This window comes from Mollisia scopiformis (assembly GCF_001500285.1).
Source record: "Mollisia scopiformis unplaced genomic scaffold LY89scaffold_21, whole genome shotgun sequence".
Lineage (NCBI taxonomy): Eukaryota > Fungi > Ascomycota > Leotiomycetes > Helotiales > Mollisiaceae > Mollisia > Mollisia scopiformis.
Window position 1 is genome coordinate 765,372 of NW_017263601.1, and position 24,909 is coordinate 790,280.

A 24,909-nucleotide genomic window follows, 5' to 3' on the forward strand; every position below is an offset into this window, starting at 1 on the left:
ACTGCACGTGATCCAGCTTCCCCACATCGGAACAGCCATTTCACACTCAGATTCGTCCCGAAAAGCACATCCGATCCCCAAATGTCTCCACGCGTCCACTCTCCTCGAGCAAGCTCACACCACAATGTATTCTAGAAACAATACAGATCTCCTTATTTCATCTCCAGTCTTTCTACTTCTGCATCCAACGTGATACTTACTCTCTTTTGGAATCTGCTGACACAATAGCAAACATGGCAGCTCCAGTCAATTCCGGATACCTTCAGACCAACGACCCCACTAAGCCTCGCTCCGACGCTGCAGTGCCCTTTCGCGATATCATTCCTGCGCCGACACATCCTCGAATTGCGGGAATAGTAGATCACGATGCATTGAGTTGGTGCGAGTCGCGCAGGCAGATTGAAGCTCCAGCTTGGCTGATCAATCGTCTGGAGAAGAAGAATCTGGAGAGACCATATAAGGGCTTCACTTCAGATGGAAAGGTCAGAGAGGGGCTATATGAATATGCTGAGGATGAGGGAGCCCCAACTGAGGAGGCAATTGCGAAAACGGAAGCATTGATGAAGATTCTGAGTGAGGAGCAAAAGAAAGCTGTTCATTGTGGGGATGTGACAGATGATGAGTTCAGATTATGGTCAAATCCTGAACTCTACATGAACCCAGGTATGCCATGTGCAATGCCCATACTCGCAGATGAGGTACTGACTGCACCACAGGTGGACTCCGCCTCGACGAATGCTCCTCGGAAATCCAAACCGCAATCCACGCAATCCTCAAAGCTTCCTCCTCGAAACAAGGTTACGAAAAGATTCTTGGTTGTTGCCTCACAAACGACTTCCTAGGCCATCTCGTGAACGGCAAGAAGATTCTAAACGAACATTCCTACAACTTCCGGCTCTTTGGCACACCATCTCTTAACTCGCCGTGGGGCTATACATTCTTTGGACATCACTTGTGTCTCAATGTCGTGTTCTTGGGAAAGAGAATGGTCATTGGACCAACCTTTATGGGTGCTGAGCCAGATCGAATTGACGAGGGACCACACGCTGGGCTGAGATTGTTCAGGACTGAGGAATTGGAGAGCTTGAAGCTGATGCAAGGACTGCCAAAAGAATTGCAGGAAAAAGCTACTCTGAGCAAGGGCATGGACGGAAATAGTCTGCCAGCTGATAGATGGAATCCTTTTGATGAAAGGCATCTAGCTGGTGCGAGACAGGACAATAGGATTGTGCCATTCGGTAGGTTCTCCGCTTCCATTTTTGACATATTGCTGATCTAGTTTGTAGAGGGCTGCCCAGTCTCCGAATTCCCCGCAGATAAGCAAGAGTCAATCATCAACCTCTTCCTCGCCTTCAACGAATACTATCCCGAATCAGTTCTGCAGCACCGATTAGCACTTTTCAAGAAACATCTCCCAGAAACATATTTTGCCTGGATTGGAGAATTTGGTGACGAGGATCCGTACTACTACCGAATACATAGTCCGGTAGGATTCATGGAATTGGATTTCCATTGCGGAAGTAAGTTCAAAGTCCCGTACACGTGAAGATAATGTAGCTGACAGGAACAGTTTTCTTGACCAACACAACTCCAGCGAGATGCCATATCCACACGACGAACCGACTTCCGAACAGGGGCGATTATGGAAGAGCATTGATAGGAGCTTGAGTATGAAAATGAAACCAGTTTTTAGCGTCGAATTTCATTTTCAAAGACTCGACCTCGTTTTCACTCACACTTTCCGTCTTTCTCTGATTACTTCCTGCATGTGCAAGCGCACACGTAATCAATCCCCAACAGCTCAAACCATTCGATTCCTTTCAAACCGTCCGATTCTATTTCCATCTCTTTACACTCTCCAAAAAATGGTACTCACAGACCACCTCGGACTCTCCCCCACAGTCTCCACCGCTAAAACAGGGGTTCCACAGCCCCACATCCACAATCACCTTTCCTTCGTCGTCGTCAACGCTTTCAAGTAGAATGGGAGCACCAAGTGGATAATTCTTTGTGATTTCGGGTGGACAATCGTTTTTGCGACGTGCAACAATGAGGAGTTTGTCGTGTTGAATCAAAGGTAGGGACCGAAATTTTGGGAGCGAGTGTCGTTTTGTGGAACAGTTTGTTGTTCGTTCATGTGGATAGTGGTTTTTGCGATTTGCAACAGTGATGGGTTGTATGTCCTTTGGGGTTAGTATATTGGGGAAAGGATTGGATGTAGGATTGATGGGCTTAGAAAGGGAGGTCCTCAGGTGGACAATTGATTTTGCGATGCGCAACAATGCGATGTGATGAGGGCTGCGATGACGAGTTCGGAATCGAGAAGGCTTTGAAGTTATGGCCACGACAATGCTTGACTGACGAATAAGGGTGGGAAATCTGCTTTACCAGCCTTCTGCTGAGAGGAAGGTGTTGGAATGTTCAAGTGTCCATTGCTTTCATAGTTGGTGTTTGATTGTGTCTAGCAATGGACACTTGAACATTCCAAGTCATAATTCTGAGCTTGATGTCTAGGATAGTGGAGAAGGTTTGTTGCATTTCGCTGTCAAGGACAAGGGACCAGACTTTTGGACTTGGCTCGAGACGAGTGACTGTCTAGGACAGACTTTGACTCACTTTCGCTGTTGTCCTCTATTTGAAGTCTGAACCTGGTTCAGACTGTCAAGAGTGCGAAATGTCTACTTTTCATTCTTAGTCTACATGCTAGTGAACATTTCTTCACAAGAGCAAATTCTATCCGAGATCTTCAGATGATAAGGCCGGATTCTATTCTCCCATCAACACCAATGTCTTGCACTCGGAATTTGACGAGCTATTTAGCAGAAATTGACTGATGTTCGCTCCTCGGCAACGTCCGACAATCGGCAACTCTTCCGTCTTCAAAGCTAGGACACGATCCAAGTAGCATCATATTGACAAACTGTTACTCTGGCCTTCATGAATCAGATTGGGTAATGGGGCAGCACGCAACGATACCCCAAGATGAAGCCGTACTCCTCATCTCACAGCCTGTCCACCAATTGAACTGCTTACGACATCGAGCCACGATCAGGCAAATCTAGTTTCTCTCTCGTAATTAAGGTTGTCGCACCTGATCTCCACGAGCACGAGACAGAAGTGAAAACAAAAATTTCAACAAGCCAGACTCTCCCTAGTCTCCTCCCGAGACATAAATTACGTTTACAACAAATAAACCCGAGATGAGCTCGGCATTGACAGCGCAGCCTTTCGTGCAATTCACTTGCCAAAAAGTGAAGCGTCTTCTTCTCTCCCGCTGAGGTGCCGCCAGGTCACCACCCGCAAAAAGAATTTCGCTGTCCAGTCTCGAACCCTGTGGCGTCCACGGAAAAGCAAAAAAGTGGCTGATTCAAGGGTACTCAGTAACCAGCGGCCCAGAACCGTGTTGCAATTGGAGGCCACCAACAGTGTATGACGCAGCTGCAACAATTTCTCGCAAGGCACGTTTTCAATCTCTTTCTGCGCACGGGATGGGATTTCTGTTCTTCTTTAGCTGCTGTTCGGTTTTCGGCGGTGATTGTACCCCGCTACAGTTGAAGAGGGGATAAAGGTCCCAGGTCCCGCTCTTGGCTTTCCCCCTCGTTCGTTATTATTCCTTGCACTGTTTCCATAATTATCACCTCGCTCGCAGACAGTTCCCCACTTTTGTAACCTTACTACCTGCACAGTACAGTAAACAGCAAGAATGCCGACCATGGAAGCTTCGCCGCAGACCACGGTCACGACCCTCACATCCTCATCCCAATCCCTCGAGTTAAAGAAATCTATCACTCGACCCGAAGACAGCAATTACTTCAAATCCTACCGGATAACGAAAGCCGGGCTCGGCGACTTCCAGATCTCGTCCTCATCCGACGACTCAGAATACCGAGGCGAGATCTCGCTCTACAATCCGAAGAAACGAGATGTGATCCTGCATCGGGGACCCGACGCCAAGGGCGAGATACTGGGCGACGCGGATCTCAAGACGTTCTCGGGTCACTATACGGTTGAGATTGGCGATTATGTCCACGGCCCGGTGATACTGGAGAGGCTGGATCGAGTCAAGGGATGGTCGTCGCGGCACCAGTTTGCGTTCTCGTTTGGGGGTGCGGAGAGGGAGACGTTTATTTGGAGGCATAAGGGGGAGAAGTTTCATGATAATGGGGGCCATGGGACGACGAATGGGAATTGGGATGATATGGAGCTGGTGACGGATCGGAATGATGATGAAGAGGAGTTGCTGGTTGCGCAGTATCTGAAGAAGGATCCGTCGTATAGAGGGTGGAAGGGACGGAGCTGTTTGCAGGTTAGGAGTGAGGGTGGAGAGGAGTTTGAGAAGATGGTTATGTTGAGCTTGATGGCGCTGCTCGTTACGAAGCGAAGGGAGCAGTGAACGTCGGGGTTTAATTGTCCTTTGGCATTGCTGTTTCGTTTTCTTTACTTCTGATCGAATGAGGACGGAGTTTGGATTATACACAGGCATTTGGCGATTCAATTTCTCGTTTAATGAATAGCGGTCTGGGAAAGCTTGCAAAGAATAACGGCTTTCAGCACTGAGCAAATATCAAGAGATTAGACTTCAACACTGTTGAATAATGCTACGAATCACTTCAGTACAATTCATATACATCTCCTTTTTTCTGACACAGGTGAATTGGACGAGCAAGTAGTGTACATGGTACCTAAGATTTGCGAAGCGGAAAATCATAACCTCCTCTCATCAACAACTCGAATAAACTCATGATAAAACTTGATCGACTCCAGCATCCCCTCAATAGGCATCCGTTCATCCACTGTATGGATCATCAACTCCCTCGGATCCCACTTCTCCGAATATGGATTAATCCTATAGATCTGAGGCGTAAGTTTCCAGTAGAACTTCGTGTCCGTGTTTCCTATCTCAGTTAGTCATTTCATCTCCTCGACTCAGTGGTTCGAAAAAGCTTACCGACGCCGAGTATAGGAGCAACAACGACATCTTCACCAAACACGCCTCTCAATGTACCAGCTAGCCACGAGAATCTCTCGTCCTTGATATCAGAAACTGGCGAGGGTTCTAGCGAGCTGTGTGGGGTGACCGAGATCTTCATTTTGTCTGATTTCCAAGCTAGTGTGTCTGTGGACTGCTTTTCGTTCTCGGGGTTGTTCTGGGATGAGAGGCCCCATTTCTTGGCTAGTGGGGTTAGGATTAGTGAGTAGTGGTCTTTTACCGTTTGGACGGATTCTTCGACGGCTATGCGGTGGTTGACGAGGACTGTTGCTGTTTCGGGTAATGCGTTTGCTGGGATACTTAATCAACATAATTCATGGGTTTAAACTGCCGTCGCGCTTACATTTAACTCCTCCTTCAATCACGTCCACGGCCGTTGAAGTCCGGACCAAGGCTCTCGTCTGAAAGTCACTATTGAGGTACACAATTACCTTGTCAACGGACTTGGGATCTAGAATAGCGTCTCGTAAGTTCTTGTCCATGGTTTTGGCGTGGTGAGCTGCTGTTTGAAGAAAGGCTTTAGTGGGATTCTTGCTCGTAAGGCGGGAAGGGAATTGATTTTCCTCAATTTTCTGGATCACTTGTGCGAGATAACCGACTGTTCTTATATTAGATGTGACGAGTTCCTATTAAAGAGAGTCTTGCATACTGCTTGTATGATCTGGAGGTGTGGAAGAATGCCCGCCGTCCACGTCGATGGTCACAGATATATCAACGTAGCCCTTTTCTGCAGAACCAGGCGTAGCGAAACTAGTACCCCACTGATTCCTGATGGCGACATTCCCTTCATCGAGCTAGATTCGTCAGTAACCCACTGTAAGCATGCATGTAGACGTACAATCATCTCAACTCCATTCTCTCCATAGACTTGTAGCAAACGATCTGCCAGACATCGAGCACCATAGCCGCCCTCCGCTCCACCTTCTTCGTCAAATCCCAGAGCCAGAATAACGGTTCTGCTAGGCTTGAAATCGACTTCCAGTAGTGCTTCGAACGCTGAGAGTTTGGCGATGACGTTGCATTTGTCGTCTGCTGATCCTCGACCCCAGATGAACTTCCCATCATAGTGGCCTGAAAAGGGTGGATGAGTCCATCTGTCCGAAGTAGAGTCTGATGCTGGAACGACCTATGCATAATGAGACAAGTGCCATGACGTAACAATAAGACTGACATCTGAATGTGCCATGAACACTAAAGGTTTTAGGGAATTATCCGAACCTTTCCATGTATACAGAAAGGCATGCTGGTTGATCGTCGTGATATCTAGGTTCTCATACCTATTGATCAAGTCAACGCAGTTCTTTCAATCTCGTTTTCTCTACTCACACTTTGGGGAAAGTTTTCTTCAAATACTTCGAGAACTCATAGAATACATCCCATCGTGGATCCTCTCCAACACGACCCATCTCATCATACGTGACTGTTGGGATCTTGACAGCGATCGATAATCGTTCTGCAATGAGGTCCCGGAATGCTGCACTCTCAAACCGCTCAAGGACATTGCGTTTCGTGATGTCTTGTCGTTTGGTGGGGTGGAAGAATGACTGCTCTGCTATGAGGTCGCCGTTTGAGGACGTGGCCCGCAGGCTTGACAAGATGCCGCCCATGTTGACAAGAGAACGAAGTGAAGGCTTCAGGTAGATATTATATCAACCATAAATCAGCGAAGGTAGTCTTTCGTTGTCAATAAAGCTTGTAGCCGTGCTTGCAGACCTTTCCTTGAGAGGAGATGTCGTCGTTGAACAATGTGTCTCGAGGAAATCCTACCTTTGCCTTTGTGCCGAAAGTCTAATGCATCATTCTTATTTTTCGAGTAAATCGTTGATGGTCATCACTCAGATCTCATCAGACAATTTGACGGAGTCTCGATTGTGTATTGTAATTGGGTAGATAGCAAATTTAAGATAGGATAACAAAGAAAGTCCAAAGTTGGTGATGGAGTGTCTTGTTCCAGGGCTCTAAAGGGCGTTCAGAGCGTTCAGGGGCTTGTGTCTCGCTAAATTTTAGCGCTCTTCCGTTCTCAACTTCACCTCAGATTCAGGACACCGCATCAATTATCCCCTAATGCAACCTCTTCTTATGCCCATCAACCCCAATAAAGATATTATTTGTGGATGATGCGATGTATATGACGGGCCGTATTTTCGTAAGCCCAAGTGATTGTCTGCAAGTGCCAAAAGACTCTCAGTTTACCCGCTATTTTACCCCGCGTCTGTATCACAAATGCTTGCGCTTTCAGGATGAGACTTGGGCAACTCATGGTTCATATTGTACTGTTTGCATGCTTCTTCGATTACATATATATTTTGCAGAATAGCACAGAGACAGAGAGAATGATAGTGCAGATATCTGTCTGCTCACGTATGAGTTCCAACTTGACATATTCTATCGTAAATCCACCATCCATTGCTTTATGAAATCCAGGGATAAGATTTCAGGAACTTGCACCCTATCGCTTTCAAGGTTATTGTTCTACCTTTGACCAACAAAGTCTTGGACCTATGCAGGAATAGGCTTGCGCTTGCTTTCTTTAAGCTGTTCCTTGTGGCTATCCTCCTCCGGTTGCCAATAACATTGGCCTTCCAATACCGCCAGTGTTTCATTCTTCTCCGTCTCCTCCATAAACACTGGGTGGTAGGAAGAACTCCAGCTGGAATCTGTTTCCTGTATGGCTCTCGTTGCCAACCTCCACTCCATCAGAAACAATGATCGTATCTCCCGGCGTCCCATACACGGTCAAACGCGGGAATGTGTACAATCTAGGAATCAGAGTCCGCCCATTTGTCCAATCACCCACGGAAGTGAGCACACACCACGGACTTTGATGATCGCTCATCAACGGCCTTGATTCTACCGCCAAATTAGACGTCAGTCGCATGGAATAAAAGCAGCTGGTCTCAGCCGTATCAATCAATTGCTCCGAAGGTGTATTCTCCCAGACCTTTTTCAAGAAGTCTGTTGCAAGATCAAATTCTTTGGGATGAGCATTACGGAAGCAGAAATGGCACGATCTGATCACGTCGCTGAGCCCAATAATGAGCCTTCGATATGCTGGGTAGAGGTTGCACCCAACGTTGAACCGAGGTGTCTGTACAACCAGAGGCAAGGTGACGTTTCCCGCTATGGAGATTCCTGGAGGTTGCAACGTAACGTTGTCTGGTACCAGCGGAGTGAGGACCGAGAGGAATTCTTCGATCGCAGTTATGGCTTGCCTTTCGACAAAGCCTGGAGAGTAAACATTTTGGTAGAAGGAGCTGATGAAGTTGGGCTTGTAATCGAGGTAGTCGGTGACCGTGAACGCCATGTTCGGCATAGCCATGACGGAGTTGTCTTGGGATCGAATCTGTGGAAAGGTGGAGGGATAGTACAGGGATTATATTATGGATATTTCAAGAGCGTATTCTAGGAGCCAAAACGAATCTGGAAGATTGTGGTCGACAACGGATATTTTGGGAGCTTGGAGACAAAAGGATTTCACGGAAGTCAAATTTTACAAAAGCATCTGGCTGGCAAATAAAGTTTGCGCGTTCTTTGAAGAATGATCCAGCATTGGTACTTTGCCATGCCTCGCATGTCAGAACAGGTCGTCTTTGTGATAGAGGAAGTATCAGAGGACACACACTAAGACCAATCTTCTAGCCCATTCATCCAAGATGCTTTTACACTTTTAACTTCTAATAAAACGCATTGAAAGGTTCGAATGTATTTCTGAAAGTCAACGGCTGCACATCTATCTCCCTCAATGACTAATCACTAGCAATTACAGACTAAAGCTTTCGGTTGCTATCCCAGTAGAACTTTCCACTCGATTCTTCAGGCCACTAGAGACTGTTTTATATTACTGGAACGGAAGTGCAGCGAATAACAGATGAGTCCATTGAAGAGCTCCCAATGAGTGGAATATACTGAGACTGTACGCACAACCTACTGTACAAGCTGTGCAAATAGTAGAGACCCATTGGTCCTCAACAAATATATGCTCAGTTCCTGCTCTGTAAGCCTTGCTTCCACCTTAGACCACGCTTTCATCTGCTACTCATCCGACGCCATCTCTTTTTACCCTTCCTCATCTTAGCCTTGAAAGCTCTTCCTGGTTTAATGACTATTGCTTCCTTCTCATACTATCCCTCCTTTCCAAACTTCCCACCCCTTCTTTGCATCCCAGCCCCAAGTTGAATATGCAACGAAAGAATGTTTGCATCATCTAGAAGTAGTGTAATACTAGTGACACGGGACAACGTCCAGAAAAGGAAAATTGGTTTAGAGAAAGAGCCTCAGCTGCTGCTCTTACGAATTATGATTGCGCACGCCTGCACTACCCCATTGTTTGGAAGTCAAAGGATGGCTTGGTAATAGTGGGAAAAACTGCGAATGTGAATATGCGCCTGTGCTCCACCTGATCTTCTATCTTGAAAGCCAAAGGATGACCCAGTAATAGTAGGAAAAACTGCGAATTGAGGTTACGCGCCTGCACCACCCCAAACTTTTGGAAGCCAAAAGATGACTCTGGTCAGTATTAGTAGGATAGAGGACAGAACATACCTTTACCTATAGCTCGTGTTGCGACGGTGAAGCGCAATGTCGCAGGGCGAGTAGAAGAGTTGATGATATGGAGACGTGGAAAAGGAAAAGCAGATGACGGGTCGAGAGCGGAGTTTTATATTGAATCTTGTGAGCCACTCGCGGTTCACAAAACGCTAAGGAAAGAGTTGGACACTAGCTGCTAACAGACGATTCAACAAATCATCTCTTTTGATCTTGTCCTTAGCGTACAGGAGCTCATAGCAGTTTGAAGAGGAAGAGCCTGTGAGCTCGTGGCTGCCCTTAAGTCTATCCTTCCAAGACGTTTTACGACGAAGATAGGGTTCGAGGCGAGAACAACATTCTGGAGAGGTTAGTTGAGCTCTTAAATGGCTAAGTGCAGATTGAAGTCTCAATGGAACTTTCTAATCGACATGCACAATGCTTCGAGGTCATGCCAGGATAAGGGCAAATATGACTATAAGAAACAATAGTACAGGGAAGCAAGTCGAAAGGATTTCAAGCGTTGCGAGACATAGATTTGAGAGAAGTACAAGGGATTGATATCTGTGTAGGCGAAGTGATTGAGGATGGGATGGTGTTAAAATTCAGCACTCGGGATGAAGCAAGTTGCCATGAATCTCTCAAACAGTTCTATTTCTAATTAAACATATGACTTATCTGGTCAATAAGTCGTCGAGTTAATCATCTCGTTGCTGCGGTTAACTCATGTCGATAATTGAAGATGAAGATAAAATGGAAGGCGCTGTTCTTTAAGATGTAGAGGAACTTTCGTTAGAGGCTTAAAAGCAAAAAGCGCACATGAACGGAGGATAACAAAGCATAGTGAGTACGATTTGCTACGTATTGGGAATTTTCACAAGATTTAAGTGATTAAGTGATCAAACGTCTATAGAATTGGACGCCACCACGTGATGTGGCTTGAGTGGCAAGATGAAGGCGGGTGAAGGAGGGGATGAAGATATCTTGTCAAGGAAGCTTGAGAGGACTTGACTCTCTGGCGAGTCGATACCACAGTTGATTGAGCTCGTTGCATCCTCGTGAAGCATCGAACATCGGAGTTAAGGCTCGCCACCTGAGTGAAGTGCGAAAGCACTACTTTGCATCTGTCCTGTTGTGATCCAGTAATGAAATTTTACATACTTATGAAATGCTCTCTGCATATCCATCACGATCCGTCAACCTTTGTGGCTTCTGAAAGCGGAAGCGCGGGCCAGTTTCCCAAAATTGACAGATACCTGCATCTCGCAACATGCAACCCTCTTTGGAAGCATCCCCCAACATCAATCTTTCCGCGAAAATTGCTTCATTTCGCTGCTGATGTGCATAATGACCACAAATTCATTCTGCTGTCGTGGATCCAGAACCACCACCATCATCTCACTCGAAATAATGATGATCACCTCATTTCCTCTCACACCAATCCGGTAATTCTTTACGTCGCTAATAACTCTGCAGCTAGAACTCTCACTGCACAAGCCTCCCTCCCTCCTCTTCTCAAGGGTTTTCACGTACTGACGTGCATCGAGGTGGTGGTCTGTCTCGTCGAAAATATCCAACAACATGTTCGTATGGGGGGAAGGCTCGGGTTTCTTAGCAATTGTCCGCATGCAACGTCCGCGCCCGCGTTTATCATCATTCATCCTCTGACCCCCATCATCTGAGTGTGACACAAACCAAAAAAGAAAAAACAGGATTCGGAATCATCGTGCCTCCATCCGCTTCTAAACTCTGACCACGGCCGCACACGCAATCTTTATTTATCTCCATGGAGCCGACGATTCCATGCATGCAGGCGGGATGGATACATACTCATCAGATGACCCCAAAATGTTGGTTTTTTTGTTGTCCCACCTGAAACACATCCTCACATCTCATTTTAATCTGCTCTTGCATCGAGTGGCGTTGTTCGTATATGTAATGGTGTACATAGAGCGTTCTCCTCCTCGGGATCGTTGCTCGTTAAAGAATGGGTGGCTGCGGTACTTTGGCGGCACGGCATGGGCTGACAGAAGGCGGGGCGGGTTGCGGGAGACTCGGCATAAGCTGAAACCCAAATGATATGTGACGGACTTGATGGTACCCTGTGCTGAGTAACGGAGCGGGGACGTTCTTTGTAAAGACAGAGCACTTGCTAGGGTTATCACAATGATGAGATGAAAATGAGATACCTAGAGACGGACGGGCTAGATGTTGGATACATGGATGCTCGGTGTGGGAAATGGGATGTCTAGATCGTCGTCGTAAAACTCGGGCAAATAGGGTCGAGAGTGGACTGTGCCCGCCGGGGTTTGAAACCTGAGAGAAGAGATGATTTACCATCAAGTGTCGAATCTGGTGTTGCCAAATGCCTGTATGGAAGAAGTGTAGAAGGTGTGCGGACGTGTGGTTGGGAATGTGGCCTGGAGGCGTTTAACGGCACAGACCCGTTCGCTTCTGGTAACCTCGAAATCTCGCACACGATGCTGATTCGATGTTTCGTTTCCTTGCATTCTTTTCAAGATACAAAGTTGCGAGGTGTGTGTGCACGTAGGGCTCTTCGATTTTGAACAATTGGCGCGCCTATCGAAAAGTGCGGCGAAGCAAATCCAACATCAGATCAACATCAGATCAACATCCCAGGCTTTGCGGTTACATGGATAGTATGGACGGCCAAGACTTATCTGTCTGCTTCAAGAAATCTACAGCAGCAGAATCCTATCGTGCAAGGAAGTGATCTACTACGCCTTCTTTGTTGATAAACTCAAAGGATGTTGGATCCCGGGAAAATGATGATGCGCACCACCACCAACCAAGTTTCCACCTTCTCTTCCAATCTTATGACGGCTACAAACGCTCCTGACTGACTGCAGATCTATCCCCAGCTTTCTGTGCCCAACTAAGCACGTTTGAGGTGGTACATGGTTCAGTCTTCTCAGTCAATTGGTCGAGAACACGTCCCGTGTCTCAAAAGTAAGATCAAGCCTTATCACGGCCCCCAATGATTGAATGGTGATTAATCTCCAGGAGATGCAGTCAGCGCGCTTCCAAAGCGTAATCTGAGTCCGAGCGCCCAACTCAGACGCAGTAGGCGCGGTTGAGTAAGCCCTAGTTTACGTAGCTTGGCCTTGCGAGCTCAAGAACTCCCAAAAAAGGGCATCACTCCGCGAAGGCTATGACACGAATTACGTAGAAGGGAGGGAGTATCGAAAGCCTGCAGATGTGACTTATCATCCGGATATGTACCTGATCTTGAAAGGTTTACCTTGCATGAGCACATCGATTTCTACTGGGCGTTGACTCCGACGCCCAATGATTTTGCCACAACCTTGTTTGCACTCGTGTCTGTAAATCAGCTCAGGTAGACTGATTAATTACAGGCCCAAACGAGAACACGCCAACAAGGCTGATCGTAATCTCATCCAATGATGGATTTTTGCCGGAAAGGTGTCGACTAATAGAGTTAGACACCATGATAAGCGAGCCCCCTGGATCTCGCTTATGCGCTTACGAGGTTCAGCTTCCTTCCTTCTTCTCACTGACCTGTCACATCACAACACTGACCTTGACCTTCAACCCAAACTTCCTCATCTCACCATATACACAGGAGATAGCCGGTGAGCCGTGTCGATTCGACCCCAAATTTGTCACACCCTCCTGCCCTATGGTCGGATCCGCGTCGTAACCAGAGACCAGAGACCAGATATAATATGGGGCGAGTGATGTTCCGTCCCGGTTGGTCTGCGCAAGGATGGAGGGTTCCCGGTAAGGTCAATTGAATATTTTGATTCGTCAATTGGAGCTCAAGGGATTACCTGACTCCTGGCAGCTTTGCCTTGTGCTTGCACGCTCGATCCTCATGGGCTGAGTTACACATCAACCTACATGAGCCCACGAAGCTCCTTACCACGGACGCAGCCAATTGTTTTCTTCCTTGCCAAGAGTATCATCATCGAATTCCGCTCCGCTGCAGATCTTGGCGCCAAGGAATTTGATTGACGTCGTTATAGTGCTACTTTCCACGTCGAGGGATCCAGCCACTCTGCTTTTAGAGACGGCTTGAGGGACAACCGTTCTAGCTTGCTGACTTTAAGGTTCTGAGAAAGGTAATACCGGGTTCGGGTTGCGGTGTCATATTTTCGTGGTATGTTGTGTGACGGATATACGAATCCTTTCCTATTTGTGAGAGAGTCTATGACGGCGAGACCAGAGGTAATCAATCCTTCGATGGCACGTGATGAGCCGATATTTGAGAGCAAGAATTGTACTTGATATGGCTGAAATCAAGTTCTTAGAAAATGCAGCAAGTATTAATAGAAAGAGCAGACGCTTTTAATAAGCCTTAAGGACTGTCACGTGTGAGGATGGCATGGATCTTATCAGATGAACTCTCCATCCTTCTCAGCTATTATTATCATGGTAAGCCGCATGTCGGAAACTTGGACCGAATGCCAGACAAGGCTGGCTGTGTCGTCTTCATCGCTGGAATTTCAGGCACAAAAACGTGCTCCCAAGATCGGGCCCAGGCTGTCATCAGCCTAAAGGCTCGGAGGTTACAGCAGCCTTCCCGCCCATCCGCTGCAAGAATAGCGTCTCTTCGGTTAATTGGCAGTACCCAAGATACAGCATACTTCAGCATGTCACTCAGTACCACATCAACACCAAGGATCCTATCCCCACAAACAAAACGTGGCCGACTCCGATTTTCATCGACACGGGCTCACGTGTTTAATTAATCATCGACCTATACATAGCATCTCATCTCTTAATTGGAAGCAGAGTGTGGGGCTCGGAGGCTTTCGGTCAGGATTCTCGGTTAGCATTAGGGGTAGCCAACCACCCCGACTACCAAGGCGCAGTCCCAGGCTTTCGGTCTCGGAACCTCACCAGCAAACCTTCACCTCACTCACCAGAGAAGACCATGACAGACGGTACACCAGGATACCGGTATCACTCACCAAGAAAGATGACACTCACGCTATCGGCCTCTTCCTCTGTTCTTGGGATCTTGGACCTGCGGCGGCTTTTGAAACTCGCGATGGAAGAGGAGGATACTTAAACCAAGGGAAAGAAGGGTTGCAGATCCTCACTCAATCCATCCAGTCTTTCAAGTCTATAGACAACGTTCTTTCACTCCTCCTGCAAAGCTTCAAGACTTGAGAGAGTCTGCAAAAGCATCCTTCTTCCTCCGTCTTTTCCCACCAGCTCAGCAGCCAGCGTCTCAAACACATCAAAGTCGAGCTTCGTCGTCATCGTCCGCAAGATGAGCGTCTCAACTCTCACCTTGGCACTCCTCGCCAGTGCTGTTGCAGCAGTTCCTCACGGCTCCCCAGGGACATGGAATAGAAATGCTGCTGGCTGTGGCGAGATCATTCTGCCCATGGACGACTCCGTCCACGGCGCCGCCTTCAACATCAGTCTGGGTACGCCTCCCCAAACCGTGACATTGCTCGCGGATTGGACCTGGCAAATCACCTGGGTCGACACGCCCGACTGCTACGGAAACTACTCCGTGGCCAACTGCATCCCCAAGGGCCAGAACTTCTTCAACGACCAGGCTTCCACCTCGTTCGTCGACGACAAGAGCCAGCAGACGCAAGAATTCTTGGGCACGGATTACACGCCCGGCATGGAGTTCAGAAACGATTTCGGAGCCGACAAGTTATGCTTCCACTCGGACGCCAACAACGCGGATCTCTGCTCCAACAGCGTCGAAATCTCCGTCTCGAACTTCACCTCTGAGCTGCCCGTCATCTTCGACGTCGGAGGAGTCTTCGGCTTCGCTCCCGTGGCTCCCGGCTACAACGACACATTCATGCCCACCGCATATCAGATGTGGAAGCAAGGCCTGCTCGGCCCCAACAACGGCTGGCACATGTGCGGCGGCCTCAAAGACCTCAGCACCTGCTACGGCAAGAAATACCTGACCATCCTAGGCGGCACCGATACCACCGTCTACGACACGGGCAAGACGCACCACCACCCGACGTCCTTCTCCAAATGCCTAAACTCGGGCCCGCACTTGACGCTCTCGCCGCCCCGCTACAACTACTGGTCCACGGAATGGACCAACTTCTTCATCGGCCAAGAGAGCTTCTCGTTGCGCGCCAAGGACTCCCTGAGCTACAACGCCACGACCGCGGACCCGGAATGTGACGGCATCGACGCCATCGCCGTCTGGGACCAGGACAAATTCGGCTACGGCGCCGCGATGCCGTTCTCGGCCTTCGACACGTTGGTTTCGCTCACCGACGCCCACATCGCCTACAACAACAACACGCCCGGCCTCTTCGCCGTCAACAGCGGCAACGCCAGCGTCTGGGCCGTGGACTGCAGCAAGGTGTCGACCTTCCCGACTCTCACGTACGAGTTCTCGCATCTCCAAAACATCACGGTGGTCCCGGCGATGTACATCGATACCTCGATGTACCCCGGACAGTGTTTGTTGAATGCCAGGCCCTGGGATCGTGCGATTGAGGGCGCGCAGACGTTCTTTGGGTTGACGATTCTGAGCCGGACGCATTTGGAGTTTAACTTTGAGACGAACATGATTGGGATCTCGCCTTTGAACTCGAATCTCTATGAATAGAGGGGTGGGTGATCGCTTCCGATATCAGACTATTGGTGAGGAGGGAGGGGGAAGAGGGGAGAGTGGGAGCGGGTATGCATAGCATAATGTTTGGTGTTTTGTCATTGCGTTTTTGGGGGCGGGCGGCGGGGCATGTGGGGAATGGAATGGAATGGAACGGAAGGAAAATCTTAGACTATAATTCTTGTGGTATAAATTTATTTGAAATGGTGGAAGTTGTTGATCTCGTTCTTGTCAATCTCATGCAATGATTGCGTTTCTGGTGGTGGTGATCTTGATAAACAACGATGCATCCAATGTTATCGTGAACTACGACGACGCTGATCACCATTCTCCTCCTCCGTAATCATTGGTCCGCTCGTGGACTCTCTTATCCCCCGCACTACTGCGATAGGCAAGAATTGCGATTCATGAGCCCTCCCGTGCGTGCGAAAACTTCCTTTCACAGCGGTTGTGGCTGATCATTGCCGGACTGCTTTGTGGTGTAAGGTATCCCAACCTTGGAAACTTTTCCCATCATCGACAACGCAGAGGAGAACAAGCAAACACCCAGACTCCGCAGACGATCGTCAGGAATAAATTAAATCCAACTTGCCATTGGACAATCCTCCAACATGGCATTCCTTCATGCCAAACTCCAAATCGCATCCTTTCATACCTAGGTACCTACCTAGCCTTAGTCATTCCTTTCTTTTCCTCGGCAAAAGAAACCCCCCGAACCTCAGACCTCACTGTTCGCTAAGAGGCTCCTGTCCAGTCCTGTCCAGCGCGGCACGGCAGTGAAGCTTCTCAGATCCCGCTACTGTTAGTGCCAGATTGCGTAGAAAAAGAAAGGAAAGAAAAAAAGCTTGGTATTTTTCTATCTCGTATTTCGTGTTGTGTGGTGAAAATTGAGAGCTGAATTGATTGATTGATTGATCCACGAAGAGGAAAAAAAAAAAGTGAGGGAGTTAGTAAGTGAGTGATGTGATATGTATGCGGTCATCCTCGTGTCTGCCCCGTCATGTCAGGTCAGGTAGGTAAGGTAAGCCCCGAGAACCGTAATACCGGAAAATTGGAAAAGGTCGGCCGCTGTTGATTGAGGCTCGCTGAAAGAAAGAAAGGGTTATTTGGTTGTTCGTATACGCGTAAAAAGATTGTTTCTGAGCTCCCATGTGCTCGAGTGGCGGGCGTGGTGGATCTCCCTGATGAAACGAAACAAGACGATGGAGGAGGAGAGGCCGATGGAAGGATCTGTTTGTCACGGTCTGGCTTGCTGTGCCGTGGTGTGCTTCTGGCGTGTTTCTATTTCCCTTCTATGCTTTTGTGGAGCTGCTCTTACCTTACCTTTCCTTCGGAATAATCTTCCCAAATAAGCTTGACGTTGATATTGTCATTTAAATGGGGAATCCGGGATAGTATCCTTCCATGAGTGTTCTATTTCCCTTCCATGCTTTTGTGGAGCGGATTGATCTACCCAAATAAGCTTGACGTTGAAAGCTACGGAGATGGCGAGAACCTGGGAACCTTCCATGCGTGTTCTATTTCCCTTCCATGCTTTTGTGGAACTCATCTTTTGTGATCTTGGATCCTCGAAATGAGCTCTCCAAACGAGCTTGACGTTGAGACCATCACTAACAAGCTACTGTACCTTCTGAGATTAAACGGAGAACCCGGTGTCCTTCCATGCATGTTCTATTTCCCTTCTACGCCTACAGTACCTATGTGGAGCTCTCTTCCAAAGAACCCGGTACATGACGCTCAGATGATGTACCTGTGTTGTACTGTATGTACCTCACTTTCCTTCCCTGATTGACTGACTGACTGTACTCCTGAGGCACCGAAATCTGAAACAGGAACCACTTGCTGTGCCATTCCCTTCTCGTCCAATACCTGCGTAGTACCTCCTCAGGAACGGAACTCGGTGGCTTCGATCCTATTCCCCAATTGCATGGCTCGCACGTTTTTTGCTTGCTTGCTTGCTCCAGGGCAGGGTTCAGACAAGTCAACATCTCGTCCAGGGGATCAGCACATCTCGGAGGCTTCTTCTACTTTGCTTCTAGCTCTCATTCCTCTGTTTCTAGCTCTCGAATGGCGTCCCTGGATCTCTGTTTACCTTCTCGGCCCCTTCTTCTACTTTCCTTCTAGCTCTCATTCCTTTCCTTCTAGCCCAAGATCAAGCCGCCTCCAAATCGAGCGTGCATGCATGCGTCGAACCCTACCCTACCGTACCCTACCCTTCTAGCTCTCTCATCATCACCCTCAGGCGTCCCTCCATGTAAGTAAACAAAGAGAACCGTGACATCGGCGACTTTTCCTTCCTCTATCCTTCTAGCCCGCTTACCCGGCCTTCCATGCAGGCCCCATCTCACCTAACCTCACCCGGCCTTCCACCAGCCTTCCATACAGGGATCCCAACCTTCCACGCATCTTCCTCTTTCAGCTCTTTCTCCACAATCTCACCTTCCTCACCCTAACCGTCCGCGCACCACTCTGATGAGATCCACGCCAAACCCAAACCATCACTCCCCGACGATCCTCCTCTTTTCGACCGTCATCGGATTCGGATTGGGGTCCAGGCCATTTTGACCCTTGCCTGCCTGCCTCGCTGAAGAACACCTGGACAGAACAGTGATGATCGTCTCGCACCGTACCCATCTCCGCGGTTCCTGCTGCTCTCCAATCACAGCATCGTAGCCCTGGGTGATTGACGGTATGGATCATCATCTGAAATGTCCACGCACGCACGCACACAGACGCAGAGGAGGGTACATATCCAAGGAAATCGAACAAGCCACCCATGCACGCACGCACGTATCTACACAGGAAGGAAAGAGAAAGAGAAAGGGACGATGTAACACCTCTCACCAGTCCAAGTACCGGAGATCATTTCCTTGGACAGAGGACAAGACACGTGCTGCGATGGGGAATTGGTGCGAGGTGAGGTGAGGTTTGGATGATCTTTACCTAGGTATACCCGAGGCTGCGTTTACGAGGTTGTCTTGCTTGGCTGATCAAATTCCAAAAACTGGGTAGGTAGGTAGGTAGAAGTTGGCGGTTTCGTACCTGCAAACTACTGCTACTACTGCACGCAAGCAACACCCTGAATGAAAGACAGACAACGAGATCGTCATTTGAATTAGGTAGGGACCTTTCAAAGTGAGCCTTGCTTCCCTCCTACAGTAGCACCATCCCATCACATCACATCACCAACCATCCCTTGTCAATCACCACATCCCACCTCACTGTCCCTCTCCCTTCCCTCCCATGTCCAGCACAGATAAACAAAAGAAACCACCTGACGAAAAACATGAAACACAAAACCTCGCCGTGCCTCAAAGAAACAAAACAACTTTAGAAGAAAGAAAGAAGGAAGGTAGGTGACACAAACTTCCATCCTCCCCTCCATCCTCCCTCTCCGCGAGCGATAAGAGAACAGAAAGAGTGGGCAAAAATAGCACACCGCACCCACCGCACCCCTGCCCACCAGACCCCTGCCCCGCGCACCGGCCCCTGCTCAGCGAAAGTGAAGTTCAACCGGATCCCTGTAATGTGGCGCTTGTGCGAAATCCTACGCTAGGTTGGATTAGGTGGGAGTGGTGGAGGTAGGTACAGGAGTGGATACAGAGTGAGTGGAGAGGAGAGGAGGGCAAGGCTGTGGTGTGTGGTGCATGGGAGAAGGGTTGTTAGGTTAGGTGGTATTTGGCTTGATGATCTTTTGTATGTAGGAAGGTACTGGAGGTATGATGACGAGAAGGCTGCGAGCTGCGTGGTGATCACCTTGATGGATGTGACGAGGCAGAATTCGAGAGGCAGTGAGGAAGTGAGAAGACTGAGAAATGAGGTTCGCGATATACAAAGTAATTTTTTCCTCTATCTAGATAGCTAGTAATTTGTATATACAACAACGTAACACGGGTATGTCCAAGAAAAGAAAACTCGTTAGATAGGCAGGTAGGTAGGTAGGTAGGTAGGTAGGTTATTCCACACACAGACACACACACAAATTTCCACCCACACCCCAATGATATGAATGATGATTCCCAAAAACACCACCCATGCAACAGCAACAACAGCAACAACAGTAACAAAAGAGAATAAACATTAAACATTTTGCCCCCAACTTCACATCCACTGTTGGAAGCTCCCCCCATCAATCTGGCCCTGCTTCGAGCTCTCGGCCAGGGCCTCGATGCGCAGTAATTTAGTCTGCAAAGCCCGCTCCCGCTCCTGGATCTCTTCGAGTTTGAAATCCACCATCGAGACGGATGGCGAGCGGTTCTGGCCCTGCTTGCACAAGCCCAGCCTCGCGGGCAGCGAGCGGGTGTTGGGGATGGGTCCGCTGCGCTGGGGTTGGATCTTCAGCAAGTTTCCGTGTAAAGCGGTCTTGAGGCGGTCGAGCTGGTGGGAGATGACCTGGAGGTGTAGCAGGGTCTCGATGATGGCGCCGTAGGGCACGACGAAGGAGCCGATGGAGAGGGCGCTGGTGAGGGATTGCACGGCGTCGAGGTTCTCGAGCTCGAGGAGTCGGGAGGACATGGTGTCCAGGGTGGTGTCGTAGGCGGAGAGGAGGCGAACGTGGCATTTGAGCATGGTGTAAAAGGTCGAGGTGCTGAGTTGGCGGTTTCCTGTCAGGAGATTCGGGTCTAAGCTGCCGGGGGTGGTGTTGTTGCTGGTGTACATTTTGTTGCTGAAGTAGCTTTGTTGGAGCTCCATTTGTGCGGGTGGAGTGAAGGGCGAGTTCCAGGGAGACCCGGATGGGGAGGCGGTTCGACTGGATGTGGTGGATGTGCTGGTTGTGATGGTGTCGAATGTACGGCAGATACATGAGATGAGTTCGATGAATCGCTCAGCTGTAGAGAGGAGGACACCCAATGCTTCTGACAACTTTTGACTCTCGGTCGTGTAGGAGCTTGATGGGGTGTGCATCCTTCTTGCCTGTTGCATGATTCTCTCAGAGCAGACATCGATCTCAGATTGAAGCTTTGCCAAGGTCTGGACATGGCCTTGTTCACTCTGATGAATCATACCCAAGTCTGGTGTCCCAATATCAGACGAATTGAAGCCAGGGGTCATGATTGGCATGTCCATCTCTTGGAACGAAGATATCCGAGCTGAAGCTTGAGCGTCGAGAATGGGTGGTGAAAGGGACATTTGATTGGTGTAGTAGGGGGCGCCGTGGCCGTTCGATTTCCTCTTCTTTGGGTTGGGTTCCGCCTGCATATTGGGTAGATATGTAGCTATTCCGTCGAGGTCAGCTAAGCTGTTCTGTAAGAAGTCGGTCGGATCGAGTTGCATACAATCAGGGAATTCTGAAATGTCCATACTGTCGAAATATGATTGATCGGTTATGCAGTCTAGGAGGTCGGCATAGTCTTCTGTTGATATGGGCTGGCTGTACTCAGGAGGGGCAATTGACAATGAGGAGATCGAGGAGCCTGAACTAGAAGCAAATGTGTCCCAGCCGGCCATGTGTGTCGAGAAATCTGGGGTCTGTCGAAGTGAGGGCGAAATCGAGAGTTGTCTTGACTCGGAGCTCTGAGCTCGAACCAATTCTGATCCCTTACTACTGCCATTGTCTGAAGCCCCTCCATCTGGAACAATCTCATTTGTATATTGTGTTGGTGGACTCTTCCTCCCCTTCTCAGATCCTCCATGTCGAGGTCCTGAGGATTTCCTGGGTCGTCCCGTCCGTTGTGCAGCACTGACATTGCAAACCACACCTGCCTTGGCACATCGTACACATGGCTCGTTCTCTTGAGGTCTCGTACATCGAAGCTTCTGGTCGTGGCATCGATCACAGGCAAACCTCTTTGCCTGGGTGGAGGTCTCCTCCTGTGTTGTTGAAGTTGTTGACCACATGTTGGGAGGATGAGGAAGGAAGGAATGTCGATATGTATCTTCTGTATAGTGTATATACAAAGCTACAACTGTTGCGTGCGTACCGCCGACCTGGAACCGGTGAGATAACGACTGATATGGTTCTGAGATCTGCGGCTGGATTCGAGGGAACTGGTGATCGGACTAGGAGGACAATCTCTATATAGAATTTGGGATGGAAAAGAAGGGTCCCCTCATGTCGGTCCCAGATTAAGTTTCACGTGGAGACTCGAAGCTAAGAGGTCTCTCCTCACGTCGTTGCTCAGCCTTAAGTCAGCCGGCGTGTAAGATGGCGCCTCGCGCCTTCGGCTCCCTGTTTAGGAATGGTTGAACCGGAGGTCAGGAATCACGCTTCTGTAGCATCCGACTCCCTGTTTAGGTGCAGTGGGAAGTAGAAGGAAGACGAGTTCGGCAGGATCCACAACAGATGAGACGGTGCGTCAATGAGGAGGAGCCAGTCCAGTTGAAGTGCCACGTTTGCTGGGAAGGAGCCAGCCGTCTTGCTAGGAGGAGGGAAAATTGATAGCGGAGGGAGGAGGAGAATAGCAGTAGTAGGAGATGTGGGTGGAACCCAAGTGAGTTTAAGCTCGTAAATCTCACAGGGCCAGGATCCAGTGGAGATCAGGAAGGCTTGAGATGAGAGCTTGACCGTCACCGTCACCTTGGGATGTTGCTTGCGGTGCTTGTCCTTTGGGGGAAAGTGAGGAGCGTCTTGGAGGACTGAATTGGTGGTGGTCGAGGGAGGAGAGAGATTAGAGGGCTAGCTGTCTAGGGTAGCAGAGGGCCAGGGATGGTAGGGTAGGATCACGTAATTATCCCACCGTTGGTGCTGGAGGAGGTGCGTTAAGCAGCGCGGGCCTTGGTGGTGGTCTCTGGTAGTCCTACCGGGATTATAGCAGGTGGTCGTGGTCGTGGTGCAGTTGTTGTGGGTGGGGATGAGATCCTCTGAGGTCCCGTGCAGCAGAGGGCAACGCACAGTCAGTGCAGGTCCTGGTGTCTCTCAGGACTCAAGCCACAGCCGTGGGATGATGGGTAGGCTGGAGTAGCGTCCGATTAACCCAGATTTAACTTCCGACAGGCTGGGTTAGTGTGTTTCAGTGCCCAATGGTGATGCCTGTCCGGGAAACCGTCGTCCTGTACTGTAGATTGTGCTGCGGGCTTGAGAGTGTCGCTGCAGTGCTGCTGCAGTGTGATGGCCGAGCCCACCAATGGAAATATTGCAGTCGTTCCATGCGTAGCACTAACCTTCAGCGGGCGGCAGCCACAGGAGACCAGGGCAGGGATGCCGCAGGGGAATAGTCAACAGCAGGCCAATCATATATTTTGGCCGGTGTGGTGATGGACTGATCACTAAACCCGAGTGAGCAGTAATGAGCCCGTAAGTGAAGTGAGCCGTGAGCAGATCTGCTGGTTAGTGAGTTAGTGAGTTAGTGAGCCCATCAGCGATTACAGCGCATCCTTGCCTATTACAATCACTCCCTATCCGACCTTCCCAGCTCAGCTCAGCTCAGCACTGGCAGCACAGCATGCATTGCAGTAGTAGCAGAACAGCAGGATACGATAGCATAGCAAAGCAGGGCAGACCCGTAAGGACACCCTTTGGGCCCTTTGGGGTCAATTTGGCTTCCTTTGCTCTCGCTGCATCGTCATGAAGTCAGCACTTCTCACTTCAGTGGAGAGCTCGGAGGTGGTACACTAAAATGCGTGTAGTCGGGGCTGATTTGACATTGTTTGATTTGGCATTGTTTTTTTTTTCTTGGTAACTCTTGCTGCTCGTGTTGGTTCTCGGTAGTTTGTCAGTCCAGTACAGTACAGTAGGCTTATTTGTCAATGAGCAGCATCTCGCAGTAGTTACCCTAAACTGAATAAGCCTACGAATACCTGGGTGCAGTACCTAGGTACTTTGCTCTCGCAACTCGAGCACCCAAAATGAGTGTAGCTCAGGTACCAGATTAGGGACACAATCTAATCCTACGTGCTGTAATTCGTAGTCGTCGTTCCTGTCTCCCCTGGTATTTCCTTGGTAAAACCCTTGCCCAACCAACGCACCGCCTTCCCTATTCGCTCCACTGAAGCCTGTGCCACCCTGACCGTGGTTGGGGGCTATGCGGCTCAACTTTCGTCATTCCATCCCATCATATCACACACATCCTTTGCATTCAGCCTTCAGGATCACGGAATCACCTCCACAATTCTATATACAGCATATTGTGCCAGTTTCGATTTATGACCGTCGTGCGAGGCCGTACCGTGGACGTGGACATGGACACAGACCGCCAGACGAACGGTCGCGGGACAGCTGGGCTGAAGATCTCCAGCCCGTGAGGTGGGAAAGGCAGCAGTGGGCCTTCAGTGCGAACCCTCCCTCCCTCTCCCCTCAACGTCGGTAACCCTACGGCACTTGTCGATCTTGGCTGTCTTGGCTTGGGCTCTACTCTGCTTCCCTCGCCGTTAGGGGGAAAGCTTGGACTATCAGCGACTATCAACGACTATCAGCACGCCAGAAGCTGATCGTCGTGCGCTTGTTTATTCCAGAAGGATTCCACAGCGTCTTCTGTCCTATCGGGCACAGTGCAGTGCGACGCATCACGGCTGTGACTGGCTGGCTGGCTCTATCGTGGCACCCGTGCAGCATCATCCCCATCCACATCTGTCATTACAGTATCTTGGCTTCGATCAGAGCCATGCCTACCATGTGCTGGACGTGAAACTAGAAACAAAAGAAGGGCCCTTCGAACCACTAGAATCCTCTCGGAAGGTGTTATTCTGGTTCCCGTGCTCGCCGTGCATCCATGGGCGTGCCATCAAACCCGTCTGAGATTTGAGAATGGTCGTACAATTACACACCAGTCGACCACCCACGGCCGACAACTCACCTCCCGCAAGGTGCCCGTTGCGTGCAGTAGCAGTAGCAGCCAGCCCGTCAACGGTACTCCTGTGGCACGGCCGA

General features: G+C 49.3%; 8 protein-coding genes across 8 annotated transcripts; 4 read left to right on the forward strand and 4 right to left on the reverse strand.

The window, feature by feature from the left end:
- Positions 1-233: 233 nt before the first annotated feature.
- On the forward strand, positions 234-1,668 carry LY89DRAFT_592955 (uncharacterized protein; the record flags this gene model as incomplete). The annotated part of the gene is made up of 4 exons (XM_018209724.1): positions 234-663; positions 717-1,238; positions 1,287-1,520; positions 1,571-1,668. The coding sequence occupies 4 exons, from the start codon at positions 234-236 to the stop codon at positions 1,666-1,668; spliced, it is 1,284 nt and encodes a 427-aa protein (XP_018066883.1).
- A 1,630-nt stretch (positions 1,669-3,298) lies between these two features.
- LY89DRAFT_688200 (uncharacterized protein) lies at positions 3,299-4,615 on the forward strand. The gene has a single exon (XM_018215659.1). It carries the CDS (start codon positions 3,704-3,706, stop codon positions 4,391-4,393), a length of 690 nt encoding a protein of 229 aa, XP_018066884.1. The 5' UTR covers positions 3,299-3,703; the 3' UTR covers positions 4,394-4,615.
- Positions 4,616-4,659: 44 nt separating this feature from the next.
- LY89DRAFT_623713 (Gly-Xaa carboxypeptidase) lies at positions 4,660-6,915 on the reverse strand. The gene is made up of 7 exons (XM_018211029.1): positions 6,317-6,915; positions 6,162-6,267; positions 5,829-6,116; positions 5,640-5,784; positions 5,334-5,588; positions 4,949-5,281; positions 4,660-4,895 (listed from the first exon to the last, which is right to left on the reverse strand). The coding sequence occupies exons 1-7, from the start codon at positions 6,595-6,597 to the stop codon at positions 4,705-4,707; spliced, it is 1,599 nt and encodes a 532-aa protein (XP_018066885.1). The 5' UTR covers positions 6,598-6,915; the 3' UTR covers positions 4,660-4,704.
- Positions 6,916-7,329: 414 nt separating this feature from the next.
- LY89DRAFT_757051 (uncharacterized protein) lies at positions 7,330-8,309 on the reverse strand (the record flags this gene model as incomplete). Its single annotated transcript, XM_018221399.1, has 1 exon — positions 7,330-8,309. One exon carries the CDS (start codon positions 8,307-8,309, stop codon positions 7,590-7,592), a length of 720 nt encoding a protein of 239 aa, XP_018066886.1. The 3' UTR covers positions 7,330-7,589.
- Positions 8,310-11,345: 3,036 nt separating this feature from the next.
- LY89DRAFT_209564 (uncharacterized protein) lies at positions 11,346-12,022 on the reverse strand. Its single transcript, XM_018205854.1, has one exon. The coding sequence runs from the start codon at positions 11,852-11,854 to the stop codon at positions 11,495-11,497; it is 360 nt and encodes a 119-aa protein (XP_018066887.1). The 5' UTR covers positions 11,855-12,022; the 3' UTR covers positions 11,346-11,494.
- A 2,489-nt stretch (positions 12,023-14,511) lies between these two features.
- LY89DRAFT_209572 (acid protease) lies at positions 14,512-16,325 on the forward strand. Its single transcript, XM_018205855.1, has one exon. The coding sequence runs from the start codon at positions 14,775-14,777 to the stop codon at positions 16,098-16,100; it is 1,326 nt and encodes a 441-aa protein (XP_018066888.1). The 5' UTR covers positions 14,512-14,774; the 3' UTR covers positions 16,101-16,325.
- A 1,608-nt stretch (positions 16,326-17,933) lies between these two features.
- Positions 17,934-18,421, forward strand: LY89DRAFT_209609 (uncharacterized protein). Its single transcript, XM_018205856.1, has one exon. The coding sequence runs from the start codon at positions 18,031-18,033 to the stop codon at positions 18,322-18,324; it is 294 nt and encodes a 97-aa protein (XP_018066889.1). The 5' UTR covers positions 17,934-18,030; the 3' UTR covers positions 18,325-18,421.
- A 1,783-nt stretch (positions 18,422-20,204) lies between these two features.
- On the reverse strand, positions 20,205-21,941 carry LY89DRAFT_673497 (uncharacterized protein; the record flags this gene model as incomplete). Its single annotated transcript, XM_018213362.1, has 1 exon — positions 20,205-21,941. One exon carries the CDS (start codon positions 21,939-21,941, stop codon positions 20,205-20,207), a length of 1,737 nt encoding a protein of 578 aa, XP_018066890.1.
- Between the last annotated feature and the right edge of the window lie 2,968 nt (positions 21,942-24,909).

What these genes read in the sequence shown, in the direction of transcription:
- LY89DRAFT_209609 (XM_018205856.1), top strand. Translation starts at nt 18,031, where the DNA reads ATGGCTCGCACGTTTTTTGCTTGCTTGCTTGCTCCAGGGCAGGGTTCA.
- LY89DRAFT_623713 (XM_018211029.1), bottom strand. Translation starts at nt 6,597, where the DNA reads ATGGGCGGCATCTTGTCAAGCCTGCGGGCCACGTCCTCAAACGGCGAC. An exon ending in GATTGAAGGAGGAGTTAAAT is followed by an intron (nt 5,282 to 5,333) that starts GTAAGCGCGACG and finishes TAAGTATCCCAG; the next exon opens with CAAACGCATTACCCGAAACA. An exon ending in TGCTCCTATACTCGGCGTCG is followed by an intron (nt 4,896 to 4,948) that starts GTAAGCTTTTTC and finishes TAACTGAGATAG; the next exon opens with GAAACACGGACACGAAGTTC.
- LY89DRAFT_209564 (XM_018205854.1), bottom strand. Translation starts at nt 11,854, where the DNA reads ATGGTAAATCATCTCTTCTCTCAGGTTTCAAACCCCGGCGGGCACAGT.
- LY89DRAFT_209572 (XM_018205855.1), top strand. Translation starts at nt 14,775, where the DNA reads ATGAGCGTCTCAACTCTCACCTTGGCACTCCTCGCCAGTGCTGTTGCA.
- LY89DRAFT_688200 (XM_018215659.1), top strand. Translation starts at nt 3,704, where the DNA reads ATGCCGACCATGGAAGCTTCGCCGCAGACCACGGTCACGACCCTCACA.